Source organism: Podarcis muralis, chromosome 13 (genome assembly GCF_964188315.1).
Source record: "Podarcis muralis chromosome 13, rPodMur119.hap1.1, whole genome shotgun sequence".
Taxonomy (NCBI): Eukaryota; Metazoa; Chordata; class Lepidosauria; order Squamata; family Lacertidae; genus Podarcis; species Podarcis muralis.
Genome location: NC_135667.1, coordinates 41,759,179 through 41,777,822, shown reverse-complemented (window position 1 = coordinate 41,777,822; position 18,644 = coordinate 41,759,179). Strand labels below are relative to the sequence as shown.

The following is an 18,644-nucleotide window of genomic DNA, read 5'->3' as shown; positions in this document are numbered from 1 at the left end:
CTTCTGAAAGCCTGGTAGTTGTTGTTCTCTTTGACATCTGGTGGGAGGGTGTTCCACAGGGAAGGTGCCACTACCGAGAAGGCCCTCTGCCTGGTTCCCTGTAATTTGGCTTCTCGCAGTGAGGGAACCGCCAGAAGGCCCTCGGTGCTGGACCTCAGTGTCCGGGTAGAACGATGGGGGTGGAGACGCTCCTTCAGATATACTGGACCAAGGTCGTTTAGGGCTTTAAAGGTCAGCACCAACACTTTGAATTCTGCCTGGAAACGTACTGGGAGCCAATGTAGGTCTTTCAAGACCGGTGTTATGTGGTCTCTGCAGCCGCTCCCAGTCACCAGTCTAGCAGCCACATTCTGGATTAGTTGTAGTTTCCGGGTCACCTTCAAAGGTAGTCCCACGTAGAGCGCATTGCAGTAATCCAAGCGGGAGATAACCAGAGCATGCACCACTCTGGCGAGGCAGTCCGCAGGCAGATAGGGTCTCAGCCTGCGTACCAGATGGAGCTGGTAAACAGCTGCCCTGGACACAGATTTGACCTGTGCCTCCATGGACAGCTGTGAGCCCAAAATGACTCCCAGGCTGCGCACCTGGTCTTTCGGGGCACAGTTACCCCATTCAGGACCATGGAGTCCTCCGCACCTGCCCGCCTCCTGTCCCCCAAAAACAGTACTTCTGTCTTGTCAGGATTCAACCTCAATCTGTTAGCCGCCATCCAACCTCCAACCGCTTGTCCTTTTATGAGCCTTTATCACTTTTACAATATCCAATTAGAGGTATAGTAACCAGAACTTTCAAGTGTGGTTTGTATCATAGCATTATGATATTTTGCAGTTTTATTTCCAATCCCTTTCCTCGCTATCTGTAACACGGAATTCAGATCTCTCACAGCAGCTCCACACTTGGGTCATTTCCATTGAGCGACCCATTACACAAAGGAAGATTTTTCTCCTGGATAGTCCATGATCAGCCCAGATCCCGTATGTGAAGTTAGGGTTTCTTCCTGAATGTGCATGACTTTACATTTGCTTACATTGAATTGCATTTGCCATTTCACTTCCCATTCACCCAGTTTGAAGAGACCCTTTTGGAGCTCACGGCAACCATCCTTTTTTGTTCCTGCCACCCTGAACAATTTGCCGGTGTCATCTCAAGGCTCACCCCTAACTTCCGAGTTCAAAGCAGGGCCTGGGGAGCTGCTGTAATTCAGAGCAGACAGTATACGCAAGTCTCGCCATCTGAACGCGACGCGTTCTCAGGAAATCATTTGTCAGGTGAGCGTTTGCATAATGAGCCAACAATTTCCATGGGTTCCTATGGAAAATTTTTCCAATGTGTTCCCAGCCACGGAATTTTGACCCCCAAATGATGAAAAATCTCATCTGAAACCTTGCAAAAGGCAAACAAGGAAGGAAAAATCCTCTATTATTTTTCTGATCCTTCCTGCTCACCATGGTGTCTCGTGACAAACAAGCAAAACACAATAAAATAAGACTTGTTTAAGGCTGCTTATTTGTTTACATTACTATGTGCAGGTCCAGTACCACTGAATCTGTGCTTTGTATAATGAGGCTTGGATACTAATTCCTCATTGTTTGGATAAGTGAATTTTTGTATAATTTTCGTTTGGATACTGCAGGCATGTCCAAAGCCCGTTTCGGGGGCCTAATCCGGCCTGCCAGTCGGTTCAATCCGGCCCCTGGGGCAGTTTATTTCCTGGGGTAAAATCCTTAAAAAACCGTCAACAACTTCGGGGTAAAATCATACAAGCTCAACAACTTCAACCCTAAAAAAAAAGGATAACAACTTTGGTTGGCTCTTTGGTCGGCCCTCATGGCCCTTCACTTCATCAAAAAGTTTGGACACCACTAGGATAGTGGGAACTGCATGAACTGGGTTAGGAAGGCTGACTCAACAGAAGGCCTCTGCAAAATCCTTCTCATTTGGAAGAGATTGCTAACAAAGCTCAAGAACAGGGTCAAAACACTTTGAAGTGGACATGTAGGATTTCCAAGGAAGCTTGGCAGGGGCAGGAAGAGGAGAGAGAGCAGGCAACACATGCGCAGTAGATCTCACTCATTCACTCACACCAACAGGCACAGAGCAGCACCAAGAACTAGACCAGAATGCTTTTATCGTCACCTATTACAATTAAGTAAAAAATATTTATTCTCTGTACACTTCTGGCCCCCCTCCATGCCAAACACCCAATCAAATGGACAAAATCAAACTTCAGAATGCTGGCAGCTTCACCGAAAGGAGGCCTCTGCCGAAGCTTGTACAGGGATGGCAGCACATGTTCACTTGCAGAGAATTTTAAATAGCCAAGTGTTTGGGGTGGGTTCTTGCCCCTTTTCGCCATCCAAACAGGAACTGGTTGGCAAGGAATCACCTCTCCATCAGGGGGCAGAGCATGAAGTCTGACTGGGAAAGGCTACAATCCCCCAAAATATTTGATCAGCTCTGCCAGTGCTGCTTGGGAGGAGGCTGGATGAGCACAGCGTGCAGAAATGTTTTGGAAACAAAAATAAAAAAGCTGCTTTTATTAGGGAAAAGAGGATCACTGTGGGAAGCTAAGAGGACTCAAGGATCAAATCTCCCAAGAGACCGAGTTCTCCTCACAGAGGCAGGCTTTTGGGGATATACAAGACATACTTGGCAAATCTGAAGCCTGGCCAAGAGAAGGCAAAAGGATCAGTGGAGTTTGTTCACAACACGGCAGGGAGCCTGCCTTGACAACGCAAAACTTCTGTGGCAAACAGCTGCTTTGGCAGCAGGACTGCAGCACTGAAAGACACACAGCAATGTCTTACACACAGGAAGTTAACATGGCAAGGAGGAGGATACTGGAGTCTTGCCTGGGAAAATGCTGTTGCCCAGTGGGGGCAGCCTGATCACATGGGGTAGTTCAGCACCACATCCTGTTTGGCCAGCTCCAGCAACATAGGATCGTCGAAGAACTTGCTGATGCTCACGTCCTCACTTAGCCCCTGGGGGAGAATAGGATGTCAAAGCATTAGACTGGAAGCAAGAGGAGGTGTGTGTGTGTTTTTATGCTTCATTGCAGGGCAAGAGCTGCAGAGGCCAGTGGAGGCAAACCCTAACCCCTAAGACTTACCTTCCTGCGCCTGGTTTTGATCATAAACTCTCTGGCCAGATGTGGGGCTGGCTGGGGCTCCAGAGGTCGGATCACAATGCTCTTGTCCAAGGGGTCACCAGGCACAATCTGAAATGTAAGGGGCACGCAGTGTGCGTTAAGGATTTTTAAGTAGCTTGGATTCCTAGGCGCACAGAGAATCCACAAATATCCATGATTCACATGGTAGATTAAGTGGAAATGCTGGGAGGCTTCCAGAGCATCACTGAAGTCATTTTAATAGACTTACAGACCAGGAAGGGACCATAAAGTCTTAGTACAGGATCCACCCCCCCCCCACTCTGATCAGCATTCTCCACATCATACATCACACTACAGCCTCGCAACCTCTTACTGTTTTACATCTAAAAAAGGGCCTTACTAAAAACGGGATCAAGCAGCTATTTATATGGATCACAGGAATGGAGAAAGACAGAAGGAAGCAGGAAGGGCCTTTCCAGAAAGGTTATGACGACACAAGGTTAGAAATATTTGCAGCCCAGGCTGCAGGAAGCATCACGCTCTTCCACTGCTGCCAACATCTTCACAAGGACAAAAGAGGCAGGAGAAAAGCAGTGGGGCAGGTTGCAAAGGACCTTCCCCTAGCCACAGAGATAAGGAGGTAAGGAATTCAGTGCTGCACACCACTTTTCTACCCACTCCCTTAAGTGGAAAAGGTAAAGGTAAAGGGACCCCTGACCATTAGGTCCAGTCGTGGATGACTCTGGGGTTGCGGCGCTCATCTTGCTTTACTGGCTGAGGGAGCCAGCGTACAGCTTCCGGGTCATGTGGCCAGCATGACTAAGCCGCTTCTGGTGAACCAGAGCAGCACACAGAAACACCATTTACCTTCCTGCCGGAGTGGTACCTATTTATCTACTTGCACTTTGACGTGTTTTCAAACTGCGAGGTGGGCAGGAGCAGGGACCGAGCAACGGGAGCTCACCCCGCCATGGGGATTCAAACCGCTGACCTTCTGATCGGCAAGCCCTAGGCTCTGTAGTTTAACCCACAGCGCCACCCACATCCCTTAAGTGGAATAAATTGCTGCAAAAAAGCAAAATGTACAGAAGCAAATGTGCCAATTTATATAAAGCAGGATATAGAATTCAACTTTTCTTTTTGCATCCTTAATTTTTTATACAAAGTAATAATCATAAATAAGAATAAAAATGTGCACCCCACCCCTGAGACCATTCCATTGTAACTATCCACCCTCCCAAAATTTCAACACCTCTTGCGATGGTTTGACCCCTTTCCATTTTAACAGTGCAAATTCTACACACAACTTCCGTATCTCCTCAAAATAATTTCTCCTGCATATTCCCCGTCCTACCTTAATGGCACATTTTAATTTATCATTAATCCCACACCTCTTTATACCTTTCTTCCATTTTATATTCTGCTTGCCCCTTCCACTTCCAGAATTCACCTTTTCTTGACAAAGAATATGGGGTGCAAGGAGCGCACAGTTCAAGTTAGGTGGACTTCCTGCTGCTCACACAGGGGAGAACCTGCCTGTGAATTAACGAACTTGGCAGCCTGGGAATTCGAGTGCAAAGCTTGAGACTTGGAGCGCTGGCCTCTTCCTTTGCTATCTACCAACAAGCCCCTGCGCCACTTACTTGCCAGTGGTGGAAGACAGACAGTGAGAATGCCTGTCCCTGGGTGTGTGTCCTGAGGTCTGTCTCAAACCCAAAGGAGTCAATAGCTGGGATGAAGGCTTTGATGGTGTACAGAGGGGAACCTGGGATTGGTGCATCTTGGGTCACGTGGCCTCTGCAAAAGAAAAAAAAGACATTAGTTCCCCCCTTGATTGCTTGCCAAAATGCCCCAATCCCAACTCAGGAGACTTGCCCCAGGGGGTACAAAGGAAGATGGCAAGTTTCAGCAGAGAAGTGGGCAAAGAGGAAAGACTCACAAGCGGAGCTATGCAGTTACAACACATGTAGTAAAACACAGAACTGAAATGGGACGTTTGGGATTTCTGGGGGAGAAAGAATAGGAAGGTAAGCATCTGAGGCAGACCAGCCCAACACACTGTCTCCAGCATCAGATGCCCATTGAAGGTCACAAGCAAGGCATGGTGGAGACAAGCATCCCATTTGACCCCAGTATCTGGTACTCAGGTCAGAATGAGCTATTATGGAGGAAACCAAAAAACAGCAGCCCCATCTCCTCTTCCTTCATGCAGACAAGGAAAGGACACCCAACCGCTTTCCTACTGTTACAGTGGTACCTCAGGTTACAGACGCTTCAGGTTACAGACTCCACTAACCCAGAAATAGTACCTCGGGTTAAGAACTTTGCTTCAAGATGAGAACAGAAATCGCGCGGCGGCGGCAGCAGCAGCAGCAGCAGCGGGAGGCCCCATTAGCTAAAGTGGTGCTTCAGGTTAAGAACAGTTTCAGGTCAAGAACGGACCTCCAGAACGAATAAAGTTCTTAACCCGAGGCACCACTGTATTTCAGACTATACATTTCAACAGCTGAATTTCCACCAAATGTCGGCTAGCAACGGATCTCCGAGGACAAGCTAAAGGGGAGCACTTCGAGCCTAAAGCAACACAGAAACTAAGGAGTTAACCAACATGGCTGCCACTCACCTGCGCCTGGCTAGGACCGTGTATACTGCAGAGACACAATCCGCAGGGGCCTGGACTTCCACGAAGTAATATGGCTCCATCAACCGTGGGGTGGCCTGAAAAGGACAGAAGGGAGGAGTCTTTAGCATCAGCAGGTGACAGCAGCATCTGGGTGCAGGAGCTGTCTCCATTGCTGCTATTAGCAGACAGCACTAATAAACATGCCCTGATCAGATTTGTGGGGTGGGGACAAAAGTGCCTTTTGCACAGCGAAGAGTTCCAAGAGCTGCACATTACGAGGACAGGAGACAAGTTATCTTTCAGTGGGGTGTGTGTGTGTGTGTGAGGGAACTGCAAAGGCCAGCTCAGAGGACATTACTGCGCCCATTTCCCTGCTGCTGCTAGTCAGCTGTGCCAAAAGAACAACCTCAAAGGAGAAAATCTGCTAGGATTTAACCTCCTTCCGTCGGGCCTGTAAGACAGAGCTATTCTGCCTGGCTTTTAATTTGAATTCAGCCTGATCTTTTATTTCCCTTCCCTTCCCTCCCTCTCCCCATTTATGATCACCTGCTCTGAGACCCCACAGCTAATTCTCCCCTGGTCTCCTTGCTGGCCCAAGTAGGACTAATTCAGCCAGCTAACTCTGGGGATTATCTAATGCTTATTTCCCCTAAACCGATTTTTGAATTTTATTGTTATTCATGTTTTTATACTGTATTTTATACTGTATTTTAAATTTGTTGTTAGCTGCCCTGAGCCCAATTTTTGAACCGGGAAGGGCGGGGTATAAATAAAATTATTATTACTATTATTATTATTACTATTATTATTATTATTATTGGAGCTGCTTGGGCAGTGGGGACACGCAAGGCACTGCAGGGCGGTTCTTACCATGAGGAAGGCAGAATACACCACCCGCCTGGCTGTTGGGATGATCTGCCCACCTCCCCGGTGCAAGGGTTCCTGGGCGATCACAGCGTCCAGGATCTTGAATTTCACATTGCGGATCACTGGGGTGAAAGGAAGCAAAGGACATCAGTGAGAGACGTGGGATTGGAAAGGTTTTGGCTGGCAAGCCTACACTCAGGCTGCAGGGAATCCAATCCCTCCCACGGTGGGCAGCCAAGAAGCAGATAAACGAGAAGAGTTCTTACCGAGTCATTTATTTAATATTCACACAGAGAGACAAAGGAATGCAGTCCCTTCTTAGAATAATGGCGATGCTCTGAGTAAAGCCCCACCCCCGTCTCTTCTATTATATGTCATCCCTGCGTCAGCTGATCTGAACTTTCTGCCTCTGAGCTTTCTGTTCTACTACTCTCAATGCCCGCCTTGTCCTGGGAGAGGGGGGGGGGGTCAGGAATGCTTTTCAAAGAAACTGAGTCTGTCAGCTGTCTCTCCCCTGGTTCTTCTTCTTCCTGCTGTTCCTCTCCCAATATTTCTCAGCTTCTCCCCTCTGCAGCCTCTGAACTCTGACCTTCTGCAAACCACTGTTGTAAATCTACACTGCCCTCCTGCTCTTGGGAAGGTTCAGGAGGAGGGGGGGGCGGTCCCCACCATTCCTCCTACGTCCAGCCCCTGCAATCTACCAGGGAATTGCAGGAGACTTTAACCATATCCTTTTCTTGTTGTTTTAGGCAAGTCTCAGCTTAATAATAATAATAATAGTTTTTTATTTGTACCACGCCCATTTGACTGGGTTGCCTCAGGCACCCTGGGCGGCTTCCAACAAAGGGAAAAGCATAAGAAAACATCAAGCATTAGAAACTTCCCTGAACACGGCTGCCTTCAGATGTCTTCTAAAGGTTGTAACTCATCTTCTAGACATCTGAAGGGAGGGCATTCCACAGGGAGGGTGCCACCACCGAGAAGTCCCTCTGCCTGGTTCCTTGTAGCTTTACTTCTTGCAGTGAGGGAACTTCCAGAAGGCCCTTTGTGCTGAATCTCACATTCTAAAATTTACACAAGTGAACTCTCTGCTGCTTAGTCTTTTTTTCCTGAGGTACAACAGAGAGTTCAAAAGCCCCCTAATTATTCAAAGTTTTTTTGAATCGCGTTGACCACTGATAAAACCAAACACAAGCTAAACCTCTGTTTGCTTCTGTCTCCAATTTCTTTGTGCATTCCAGAGCCACAGTCCAAATAAGAACAAATTAGGAAAAGGCTCTGGATTAATCTCTGGGAAAAATTCACATTTCCCTAGAGGAATCTGGGAACGAGTCACGAGGCTGCTGCTGAGAACAGTCTGGAGTCCCTGTCATTTGAGACCCACTAAGATGCGACAGTTTCACTTTCCATAGAAAACGCAGCAGGGGTGGGATGGATCTGAAAATCCCCAGGACAAGTTAATCTTTCTAGATCTTTTACTTACACTCATCACAAAGGGGCCCTTCCCTGGTCCCCCACTGGAAGCCCTGCACGATGCTGTCCTTCACGGAACCCAAGAGGGTTTTGTCAACCTGTAAAAGAAGAAAAACACACATAGCAGCTGAAGTAGCAAGTAGCAGCAAGGAGAAGTTAATCTCTGTGTGCAAACGGGAATATGTGGCACTGAAGCTCCCTCTGCAGAAAATTTACAGGCAGGGGAGAGAGTGGTGAAACACAGCCACGAGGTCAGTTCAAGGTCTCTTAGGAAGTTGGAGCTAAAAGGCTTTACAGCCAGAGTGTCCTTCCTGCGCCGAAGGCCTTCTGGCGGTTCCCTCATTGCGAGAAGTAAGGTTACAGGGAACCAGGCAGAGGGCCTTCTCGGTAGTGGCGCCTGCCCTGTGGAACGCCCTCCCAGCAGATGTCAAGGCAATAAACAACTATTTTACTTTTAAAAGACAACTGAAGGCAGCCCTCCTTAGGGAAGTTTTTAATGTCTAATGCTGTATTGTTTTTAATATTCAGTTGGAAGCCGCCCAGAGTGGCTGGGGAAACCCAGCCAGATGGGAGGCGTATAAATAATAAATTATTATTATTATACTATATTATTATTTTTCACATCTGCTTGCTCTATCAGTGCAGCAGACCAGGTGACCTGCATGCATCTCCGTACAAGCAGGAGAAAGGCTGGCTTCAGGGATGAAATGGGAGTAATCTTTTAGTCCAGCCTCAAGCCAAGACTTTATTCAAATGAGTCTGTCTGGGTGGAGCGCAGAGCACGCCAGCATTCTGGACCACTGCCTTGCAACACGTAGGGAGAAATTCCGAAGACAAATACAGCTTCTCCTAAGCCATGTGATTCCCCCAGCCCAATTCTCCATGAGCATCATTTGCACAATTTATTTCAGGGTTCACAGGATTTGATAATTCTTGGATGTGAAATCTCTTGATACTTGGGCTGCAAAACTGAAGTAGTCCTAGGTAAGAGTCATTTGATCACTGCAGGCTAAAAAGCAACCCAAATCTCTTTGGCAGGGTCCTTACCTCTGAGGGCAGGGTGTCATCCACCAGGATGTTTGGTCCAGTAGCATCAGGCCCAAAGGCCCAGATGGAACGGGCAGCCAGCAAATCCCAGTCATATTTGGTCTGGAAAAACTCACCCAACTTTTTCCTAAAGGGAGGAGATATGGATACATTGAAGGAACTCAAGTACTAACTGGTTTAACTTTCTCACCAACCCCTCTCCAAATGTACAATGAATCAAATCTCTGATAGACACGTGTCTACTTTCCCCTTAAACATTTATTAGGTAAGAACATGGGTGGGCAAACTAAGGCCCAGGGGCCGGATCCGGCACAATCGCCTTCTAAATCTGGCCCAAGGATGGTCCGGAAATCAGTGTTGTTTTTATATGAGTAGAATGTGTGCTTTCATTTAAAATGCATCTCTGGGTTATTTGTGGGACACAGGAACTTGTCCCCCCCCCCCAATAGTATGGCCCCCCACAAGGTCTGAGGGACAGTGGACCGGCCCCCTGTTGAAAAAGTTTGCTGACCCCTGAGTAAGAATGTACTGATTCCATTGGAAACTTGACTGTAACCATTCTAAAGTATGAAACTGTGTTATATGGCTGTAATGTTTATTACATTAACTGGCTAATCAACTAAAAACATTTAGGTCAATAAGTGGGGCCTTGATTAATCAAGATGTAGATTTGTTTGTTTTTAAACTTATTTTTAATAGAAGTACTTTGTCTCTTCTGACTCCAAAGGCCTGGCTTTCTTACGATTTTGTGCATTAGCAGGTTTCAGATACAGATGCCCTATGCAAGCAAGAGTGATGAAGTCCCTCTCTTAAGGGGTTGAGGTGACCTTCCAAGTGTCTGAAGGGAAAGAAAATGTGTGTGTGTGTGTGTGTGTGTGTGTGTGTGTGTGTGTGTACTTGTCTATCACAGCCAACTCTCCAGCAAACTCCATACCTGTTCCATGTTATCTGCACCACTTCATTCTCAATGTCTTCAGCCAGACCCTTTTCCAGAGGCTCGGCTATCATTGTGATCTTGTTCCTGGACAGAAAGACATGTGTCAATTCAGCTGGAGAGGAAGAGATAAGCAATGTTGGTCCGCTGGGAAACTGCTCTTCAATTTAAGCCAGTTAAAAGTAGGAAGGCAACTGCTCTGGTAGTTTGAAATGGCTGTTTTCTTGTTCTGCTGTTAGTGGCTAAGGGTGAACAGTTGTTGCCCCTCTTCAACTCAAGACGCTTTAAAGAACTGAAGAGGGCCAATATATCTTCTCTTAATCATCTGCTCTCTAGGGCAAGAGTAGGGAACCTGTGGCCCTCCACATGTTGAACTCTGAACTCCATCAGTCCCAGCTAGCAGAGCCAACCATCAGGGATGATGGGAGTCATAGTCTAATGATATCCGGAGGGCCACAGGCTCCCTACTCCCGTTCCAGGGTTTATTTTCCTATGGGGTTCTACCCAACAGGTCCCACCTTCTTCTACTGCATCTCCTGCTTCTGCAGTTTAATCTGAAAGGAGCAAATTCATCCAAAATAGCAACTGCAAGCAATAAAGGCCCGTGGACATAAACAAAATGCTTTCTTTCTTTCTAGGCAAAATTATACATCTTCTTTTGCTTCTGGAAAAATTGCCTATGGCAGCATAAAGAAAATATCCCAACCTGTAGGGATAATATGAACAGCTTGCTGAACTGAAGACAATTACCACTGGAGGGAATTTCAAGTGGCTATCATGTCATGCTCCCTCCCAGGTTACGTGAAACTTTTTAAACACAGCATATCCAACTCTGGCTGCCCAAGGGCTAAGCCAGTTAATTCAATGCAAGATGGTGCCTTAGCTTTTTTTGTAAGAGCACCACACCCGTGGCTCACATTTTAAGACTCTCATCAAAGATCTTACTTTTTATTGGGCGTCTCGGCAAAACACTTCAGGGAAGAGGTTTCCACAACCGTCTCGCAAAATGTGACAACGGGGTCAGCTACCTTTGAAAAGTGAATAGAACAGGGTAAAGCTGATTAAAAAAACCTGAGTGATGGACCCAACCTCCCTTGTTCAATTCAGATGGGCAAACCAAGGTGAAGCTAGAAAACGCCACCCCCCAATCAACATATCAGAGTTAGAAAGAGAATCTTTTTTGTACCTTGATATCAATCTCCGAATACATTTTTCGCAGATCGTGCATGACGCAGTCAAGATACAGCTCGCCTGTTCCCAAGATCACGTGTTCCCCAGATTCTTCCACCTGGAGGCACATGAACAAGATAAGCTTAACAAAACCGACAACCGTTCAGAACTTCATATGGGCTGCATTAGCAGCTGGAACGTACAGCAGAATATGAAAGCTCAACTGAACCTTTTGGGATAGATCAGAGTGCTGGATGCTGGGAACAAACAAGGAATATCACAGCCATCCTTTCAGTGTGTAGAAAAAGCCAGGTCCTAAGGAGCACAGGCCCGAATCCCTAGCCCCCACCCCCAATGGCAACCAGCAACTGATAATATGCATTTAAGACAGAATCAGTGCACGAGGAAACACACACCAAGTACTGTATTTTTCGCTCTATAAGATGCACTTTCCCCCCTTCAAAAATTAAGGGGAAATGTGTGTGCGTCTTATGGAGCGAATGCAGATTCCTTGGCTTCAGCGATAGCAACACGAAGCCTCATAAGCGCAGAGGGAGAGCTCCCCCCGCGCTCTGGAGGCTTCGCGTTGCTTTCGCTGAAGCCGTCTGAAGCCCCCGGAGCACATCACGAACTCCCGCTGCGCTCCGGGGGCTCCGCAAGCCTTCTGAGCACAGCAGGAGTTCCCGCTGCACTCCGAAGGCTTGCGGATAGCCGCCTGAAGAGCGAGAGGGGTCGGTGCACACTGATCCCTCTTGCTCTCCAGGCTTCGCTTTGTTGGAGAGGCACTGCACAGTTTTCCCTCTCTGCGCAGCGCCCCTTCAGCGAAGCGGGAGGAGAAATGGAAGGGGCTTCGTTTCTCCTGCCGCTTCGCTGAAAGGGCGCTGAGCAGATAGGGGGAGATTTTTTCCCCCTTTGTTCTCCCCCTCCTATGGTCCGGTGCGTCCTATAGACGAAAAATACGGTAAAACACTCAAACTTAATGCCCACAACCCATGAGTATTGCTGTTTCCCGCATTGTTGCTGTAACTACATTTTCAGGCACCTATACAAAGAACATCCTGCTTTTCTGCTTTGCCAGACAGCAGAAGTGTAAAAAGCTCACCCTAGCAAAGACTTAGGGACGCGGGTGGCGCTGTGGGTAAAAGCCTCAGTGCCTAGGGCTTGCCGTTCAAAAGGTCGGCGGTTCGAATCCCCGCGGCGGGGTGCGCTCCCGTTGCTCGGTCCCAGCGCCTGCCAACCTAGCAGTTCGAAAACACCCCCGGGTGCAAGTAGATAAATAGGGACCGCTTGCTAGTGGGAAGGTAAACGGCGTTTCCGTGTGCGGCTCTGGCTCGCCAGATGCAGCTTGTCACGCTGGCCACGTGACCTGGAAGTGTCTTCGGACAGCGCTGGCCCCCGGCCTCTAGAGTGAGATGGGCGCACAACCCTAGAGTCTGTCAAGACTGGCCCGTACGGGCAGGGGTACCTTTACCTTTTAGCAAAGACTTACCAATAAAAAAGAAATTAAATGAAACAGAGCCTTGAGCTCCTGCCATGAATCTGGCCTCCCAGGTACCCTCATCACTGGCACACGCCTCAAAGCTGTGCTTTTTAAAACCTTGCCCTGGGAGGTTTTCTGATTGCCTAGAATTCTGCCCTAAAGGGGACTTGATACAGTGTGGAGAAGGAAAGCTGCAATCTGCTCCCTGTTCCTACTGCCTCCCCATCCCACCCACCCAAAGCAATCGCACACACCTTGGTGGTGAGAGACGGGTAGCTCTTATTAACCTTACGCAGACCATCCAGCATCTTGGGGAGCTCAGAGGGATTGACAGGCTCAACAGCTATTTTAATGACAGAGGTGGTGTTGAATTTCAAAGGGCGGAAGATCTGAGCCTGAAATAGAACAAGAACATAATTATCATAAACATAGTCAGTAACTGTGTTCTGCCTTTCTTCCAAAGAGTGGCAGACATGGGGTTATAACAGTGATCCTCTATGGCAAAAATAAGAGCATTTCGGTTTCATACGCTGGTTAGCAAACAGAGATTAAATCACAATTTCCCAGTTCAGATGAACCATGGTTTAAACAAACCACAACAGAAGCTGTGATGAGAGGGGAGGAGTGTGTGGGCCCAACACTTGTTCTCTGCTTAATAAACCATGGTTTAGTAACCTGAAATTATATCTTAACCAGCTCTACGCCAGCACAAGAACAAACTAGAAAAACAAATTACCTATAGATTCTTAAAGTCCTGGTCTACTCAACACTCAAAGCACACCTGAAGCTGGCCAATACATACACAGACAGTTGAGGAGGAGCCTTTTACAGTATATAATTTGGCTAAAACAGACTGGATGGAGGAAGAGGCAAGGAGACAGTGTCAATGCAGAATGCCACATTGGTCTGCTGCCAAGGGCAGGCACCATGCTGTTCTCGTATCTCTTTCCATTGCCCACAAGACAAGGGAGATGTTGATGACGGCTGCTTTACCTCTTCATTGCCTCTGGGCTCAGTGATGGTGGCTGTCTTCACAATAGGCTGGTCCACTCCCTCGATGAGCACCCAGTTGCCAGCAGGGACTCTGTTGACCTCTATGTGATACCTGAAATAAGACACATTGAATTGAAATTGAAATACTTTATTGAAACAAAGTAATAGATGCTATCCTGTGGGCTAAGCGGTAAAACTTTTTAGGCGTTCATGGTGCCGAAGTAGTAAGTGAATAACAACGTAGGACAGTGATCCCGGATAATCTGACTGTTTCGCTGGAATCTTCTTCAGCACAACCCATAGATTAGAAAAATGCACAAGGAGCAGTCGTCATGAGGTTATGTAATAACGTTGTTATTCACTTACTACTTCGGCACCATAAATGCCTAAAATGTTTTACCGCTTAGCCCACAGGATAGCATCTATTACTTTGTTTCAACTATAGACTTATTATACAGTGGTACCTCGGGTTACATACACTTCAGGTTACACACTCCGCTAACCCAGAAATAGTGCTTCAGGTTAAGAACTTTGCTTCAGGATAAGTACAGAAATCGGGCTCCGGCGGCGCGGCAGCAGCAGGAGGCCCCATTAGCTAAAGGTGTGCTTCAGGTTAAGAACAGTTTCAGGTTAAGAACGGACCTCCGGAATGAATTAAGTACTTAACCCGAGGTACCACTGTACTTCTACGGACTTTCAAAGATTGTCAGACATGTGTTCATTTGATTTCAAATGTATTTGAGAATTTACAAGTGTACACATTTTGTTTTTGTTGTACTAAGTTATGTCTATTATGCAATAAGAATTGCAGTGCTATCTAGTATACTGGTCATCGTGTTGCTTGTGTTGCTTGTTGGGTTTCACACTGCACCTGCCACCCCAACCTGCATGGAGAATGCAAAGCCGGGATCCCGTGTAAATCCTTCCCCAGAACTGCCTACCTTGCTACAGAGATCCAGAGGCGCCCCACCGTGCAAATCTGCGAGTCCTCCTCATCTTCCAGGGTGTAGTTTTCTCCGAGGACCTTGACAGGCTGCCCCGCGTGGATGGTCCCGCTCAGCACCCTGCCGAAAGCATGGAACTGGACCCCGTCGTCCGTACTGTACATCTTTGTGGTGTGGCACATAAGAGGGCCCTTCCAGACAAAAGGTTTTGACAAAGATCAGCCTTTGTGTACCATGGATACAGGCAAAGGTGTATGAAAACAGTGGCCACGGTCCAGAGGAAAAACAGCTGCTTTGCAGATTTGAGTCCTGGAAATTCGATCGATCAAATCCAGACACTGCTGTCCAAGACGAGGCTGCCAACACTGGGCTGAGGAAACACCTGGCCCAAACCCATTAAGTTCATTATTCTATGGACTCCTATACAGTGGTACCTCGGGTTACATACGCTTCAGGTTACATACGCTTCAGGTTACAGACTCCGCTAACCCAGAAATAGTACCTCGGGTTAAGAACTTTGCTTTAGGATGAGAACAGAAATCGTGCTCCGGTGGCACGGCGGCAGCGGGAGGCCCCATTAGCTAAAGTGGTGCTTCAGGTTAAGAACAGTTTCAGGTTAAGAACAGACCTCTGGAATGAATTAAGTACTTAATTACTCGAGGTACCAGTGTAATAGGGACGTGGGTGGCGCTGTGGGTAAAACCTCAGTGCCTAGGGCTTGCCGATCGCATGGTCGGCGGTTCGAATCCCCGCGGCGGGGTGAGCTCCCGTCTTTCGGTCCCAGCTCCTGCCCATCTGGCAGTTTGAAAGCACCCTTAAGTGCAAGTAGATAAATAGGTACCGCTTTATAGCGGGAAGGTAAACGGCGTTTCCGTGTGCTGTGCTGGTGCCGGCTCGCCAGAGCAGCTTCGTCACGCTGGCCACGTGACCCGGAAGTGTCTCCGGACAGCGCTGGCCCCCGGCCTCTTAAGTGAGATGGGCGCACAACCCTAGAGTCGGACACGACTGGCCCGTAAGGGCAGGGGTACCTTTACCTTTAACCACTGTAATAACAAACCTATGGCATTGTGAGTTGGGTGTAGAAGGCACTGGGGTCTCCAAAGAAACGTAGGAGCTGTTCAGATGTCTCAAATGGTTGTACATCAAACACATAAGACAGACAGATGTAATGGCAGCAATTAATGCTTGTTATCCATAAGTCAGTCCTGGGCGAGGGCTAGGTCTGATTTTACCCTAAAGGACACATGTTGAGGAGAGCGAGATCCCACAATTTCGCAGCCCGCCTGCTTTCCCCTTCAGCCCAGCTCCAATTCCAAACTCAAGCCCAGGGAAGCAACTTCACCAAGTTCCGCTCTCATCTTTTGTGCGGGCTTTTGAGGTCAGTGCCTCCTGCAGCTCACCCACAAACAAGGCAAAGACATGAACAATCAAGGGTGGCTGCTGCCGTCACATCAAGCTTGACCTAAGACACTTAGCTCCCTGACAGAATTTACAAAATCTATTCCTGGCGCAGCCCTGACAGTTAAATAGGGTTTAAGCTCAGAGTGCACACGCGTGCCTCTTTCCTTCCCTTCAGGCGACTCCTGTTTCTCTGACCCACTCGCTTGGGTGGCTAACTTCAATGTTTGGCCACCCCTCTCATCTGGGTGCTCTTAGTCAATTTCAGCACAGATCATTCTTAGAAACAGTTTACATACATGTTATAAATGCGGCATGGGAACACGTTGAAAATTCCCCATGTGACAGTAGCCACTGAGTGGAGATTCGTTCGCATACACACAGGTTGTGCAAAGAGTGGTACATAAAGTATAAAATTATACAGTCGTACCTTGGAAGTCGAACGGAATCCGTTCCGGAAGTCCATTCGACTTCCAAAACGTTCGGGAACCAAGGCACGGCTTCCGATTGCCTGAGGAAGTTCCTGCAGCCAATCAGAAGCCGTGGAAGCAGTGACAGACGTTTGGGTTCTAAAGAACGTCCGCAAACCGGAACAGTCACTTCCACGATTGCGGCGTTCAGGAGCCAAAACATTCAACTTCTGAGGTACGCCGAGGTACGACTGTAATATGGATTAGGTGATAGACCCTAGGTAAAGGGGTAAAGGGACCCCTGACCATTAGGTCCAGTCGTGACCGACTCTGGGGTTGCAGCGCTGATCTCGCTTTATTGGCTGAGGGAGCCGGCGTACAGCTTCCGGGTCATGTGGCCAGCATGACTAAGCCGCTTCTGGCAAACCAGAGCAGCGCACGGAAACGCCGTTTACCTTCCCGCCGGAGCGGTACCTATTTATCTACTTGCACTTTGACGTGCAGGAGCAGGGACCGAGCAACAGGAGCTCACCCCGTCGCAGGGATTCGAACCGCCAACCTTCTGATCAGCAAGTCCTAGGCTCTGTGGTGTAACCCACAGCGCCACCCGCGTCCCAGGTGATAGACCCTAAGCAACAGCATAACTTAAAAAAATAATAATCTACACAGTAATGGACAAACCACCAAATCAAAACATACTTCCAGAACACTGCTTCCAAGTAGAGCAAAGTTCTGATTTAATACAAAACTTCCTTTTTTTACTGCCACAATAAGAGCCTGTTGGATCAGGCAAATGGCCTATCCACTCCAGGATCCTGTTCTCACCGCAGCCTGCCTGTGGGAAGCCCACAAGGACTTGCCAAATGAAGCTCTTCGTCCACCACAGCACTGGGGGACCTTTGGCTCTCCAGATGTCGCTGAACCACAACCCCCATCAGCCCTAGGAAACATGGCCAATGGCCGGGGATGATGGGACTTGTAGTTCAGCAACATCTGAAGGGATGGAGCTCCCTCTCTCCTGCTCGGAATCATGCAGCCAGGCTACTGCCATTAACAAAGAAAGGGAGTTAGACGGAAGTCTTACATCAGGGTCACATTCGCTCATGGCCTCTCCCAGGTCCGAGTCAACTCCGCCTGTGTAGTTGTGCTCGATCTTGGTCTTTGCGCCCGCTTTTGGGGAGGGGATGTGATGCACGCACATGTCCACAAAGCCTGGGAGAACAAAACTGGGTGAGGCAGCGTTTCAGCAACTGAAGTAGCATGATTTTCAGGAAGAGGAAGCCTGCGTTAGCTTTCAACTTTCACCTGACTTCAACTTTGTACCTGTAAGGAACACTTTCCACATTGATTCGTCTTAAGCCTTAAACGCTGGAATTTGTTCTAGCGCTTTCTGTTCATGCAGCATGCTGACCATGCGCTCTGAAAAACACAGGTCTGCAGCTGTGACGGATAAGGCCAGACAAAACTGATATCTTCCAACTCTTCTGGAACTAAGCTAGCAGCTCTTGACACACGGATTCCTCCTGCTGTCTCCCCAAGATCAAACAACACAAGGGAGAGGATTTATAAATTAATAATTCTCACCCAAAATACAAAAAGGAAGCATCATCCACTGTAGCTGAGGTACAGCAAATATAAAGGCAGACTAAATATAAATACCATTTCTCATAACTTATAATTAGCCAGTGGAACTCATTGCTACTGGCATGAAACTCTCTCAAACATCCTTCTCCAGTTCTTATGATGCCCTTAAGACTCACAAGCAGGAGGGTGCAGCAAATTATTTCTCATTAATTTGGCTGCACTCTCAAGATCCTTTTATCTTACCCTCCTCCAATATGCTCATAAAGCAAGGTTGGGTTTCACAATACACACAAGTCTTTCAGGAGGAGTCAAGAGCCAAGATGTCCTGACTTTACCCTCACAATAGCCCTGTGAGGTAGCCACTAGCCCAAGGTCACCCAGCAAACTTCACAACCAAATGGGTATTTGAGCTTAGGTCTTCCCAGTCCTAGATTGATACACTAGGCCACCCTATTCTGGGTTAATATTGTCTGGAATTAAAAAGGCCAGTCTTTCTCACCCTGACCTAGCCACTGTGATCCACGTGACGGTCACCTCCAGACTTGATTGTTGTCACTCCAGCGGGTGCAGAATGCCATGGCGAGACTCCTTACAGGGTCCTCGCCGTGG

General features: G+C 47.9%; 1 protein-coding gene across 1 annotated transcript in view; it reads right to left on the bottom strand.

Moving 5' to 3' along the window:
* Positions 1-2,111: 2,111 nt before the first annotated feature.
* The window catches only part of EFTUD2 (elongation factor Tu GTP binding domain containing 2), a 28,927-nt gene continuing 12,394 nt past the window's right edge, over positions 2,112-18,644 (bottom strand). The window contains exons 15-28 of the mRNA XM_028702114.2: positions 17,536-17,663; positions 14,641-14,834; positions 13,700-13,811; positions 12,961-13,101; positions 11,243-11,344; positions 11,002-11,084; positions 10,057-10,143; positions 9,123-9,249; positions 8,086-8,173; positions 6,606-6,724; positions 5,736-5,830; positions 4,756-4,909; positions 3,113-3,220; positions 2,112-2,984 (exon numbers count right to left, since the gene is read on the bottom strand). Of these exons, the coding sequence (XP_028557947.1) occupies positions 2,889-2,984; positions 3,113-3,220; positions 4,756-4,909; positions 5,736-5,830; positions 6,606-6,724; positions 8,086-8,173; positions 9,123-9,249; positions 10,057-10,143; positions 11,002-11,084; positions 11,243-11,344; positions 12,961-13,101; positions 13,700-13,811; positions 14,641-14,834; positions 17,536-17,663 (1,634 nt within the window). The 3' untranslated portion in view covers positions 2,112-2,888. The remainder of the gene's footprint in view (positions 2,985-3,112; positions 3,221-4,755; positions 4,910-5,735; positions 5,831-6,605; positions 6,725-8,085; positions 8,174-9,122; positions 9,250-10,056; positions 10,144-11,001; positions 11,085-11,242; positions 11,345-12,960; positions 13,102-13,699; positions 13,812-14,640; positions 14,835-17,535; positions 17,664-18,644) is intronic.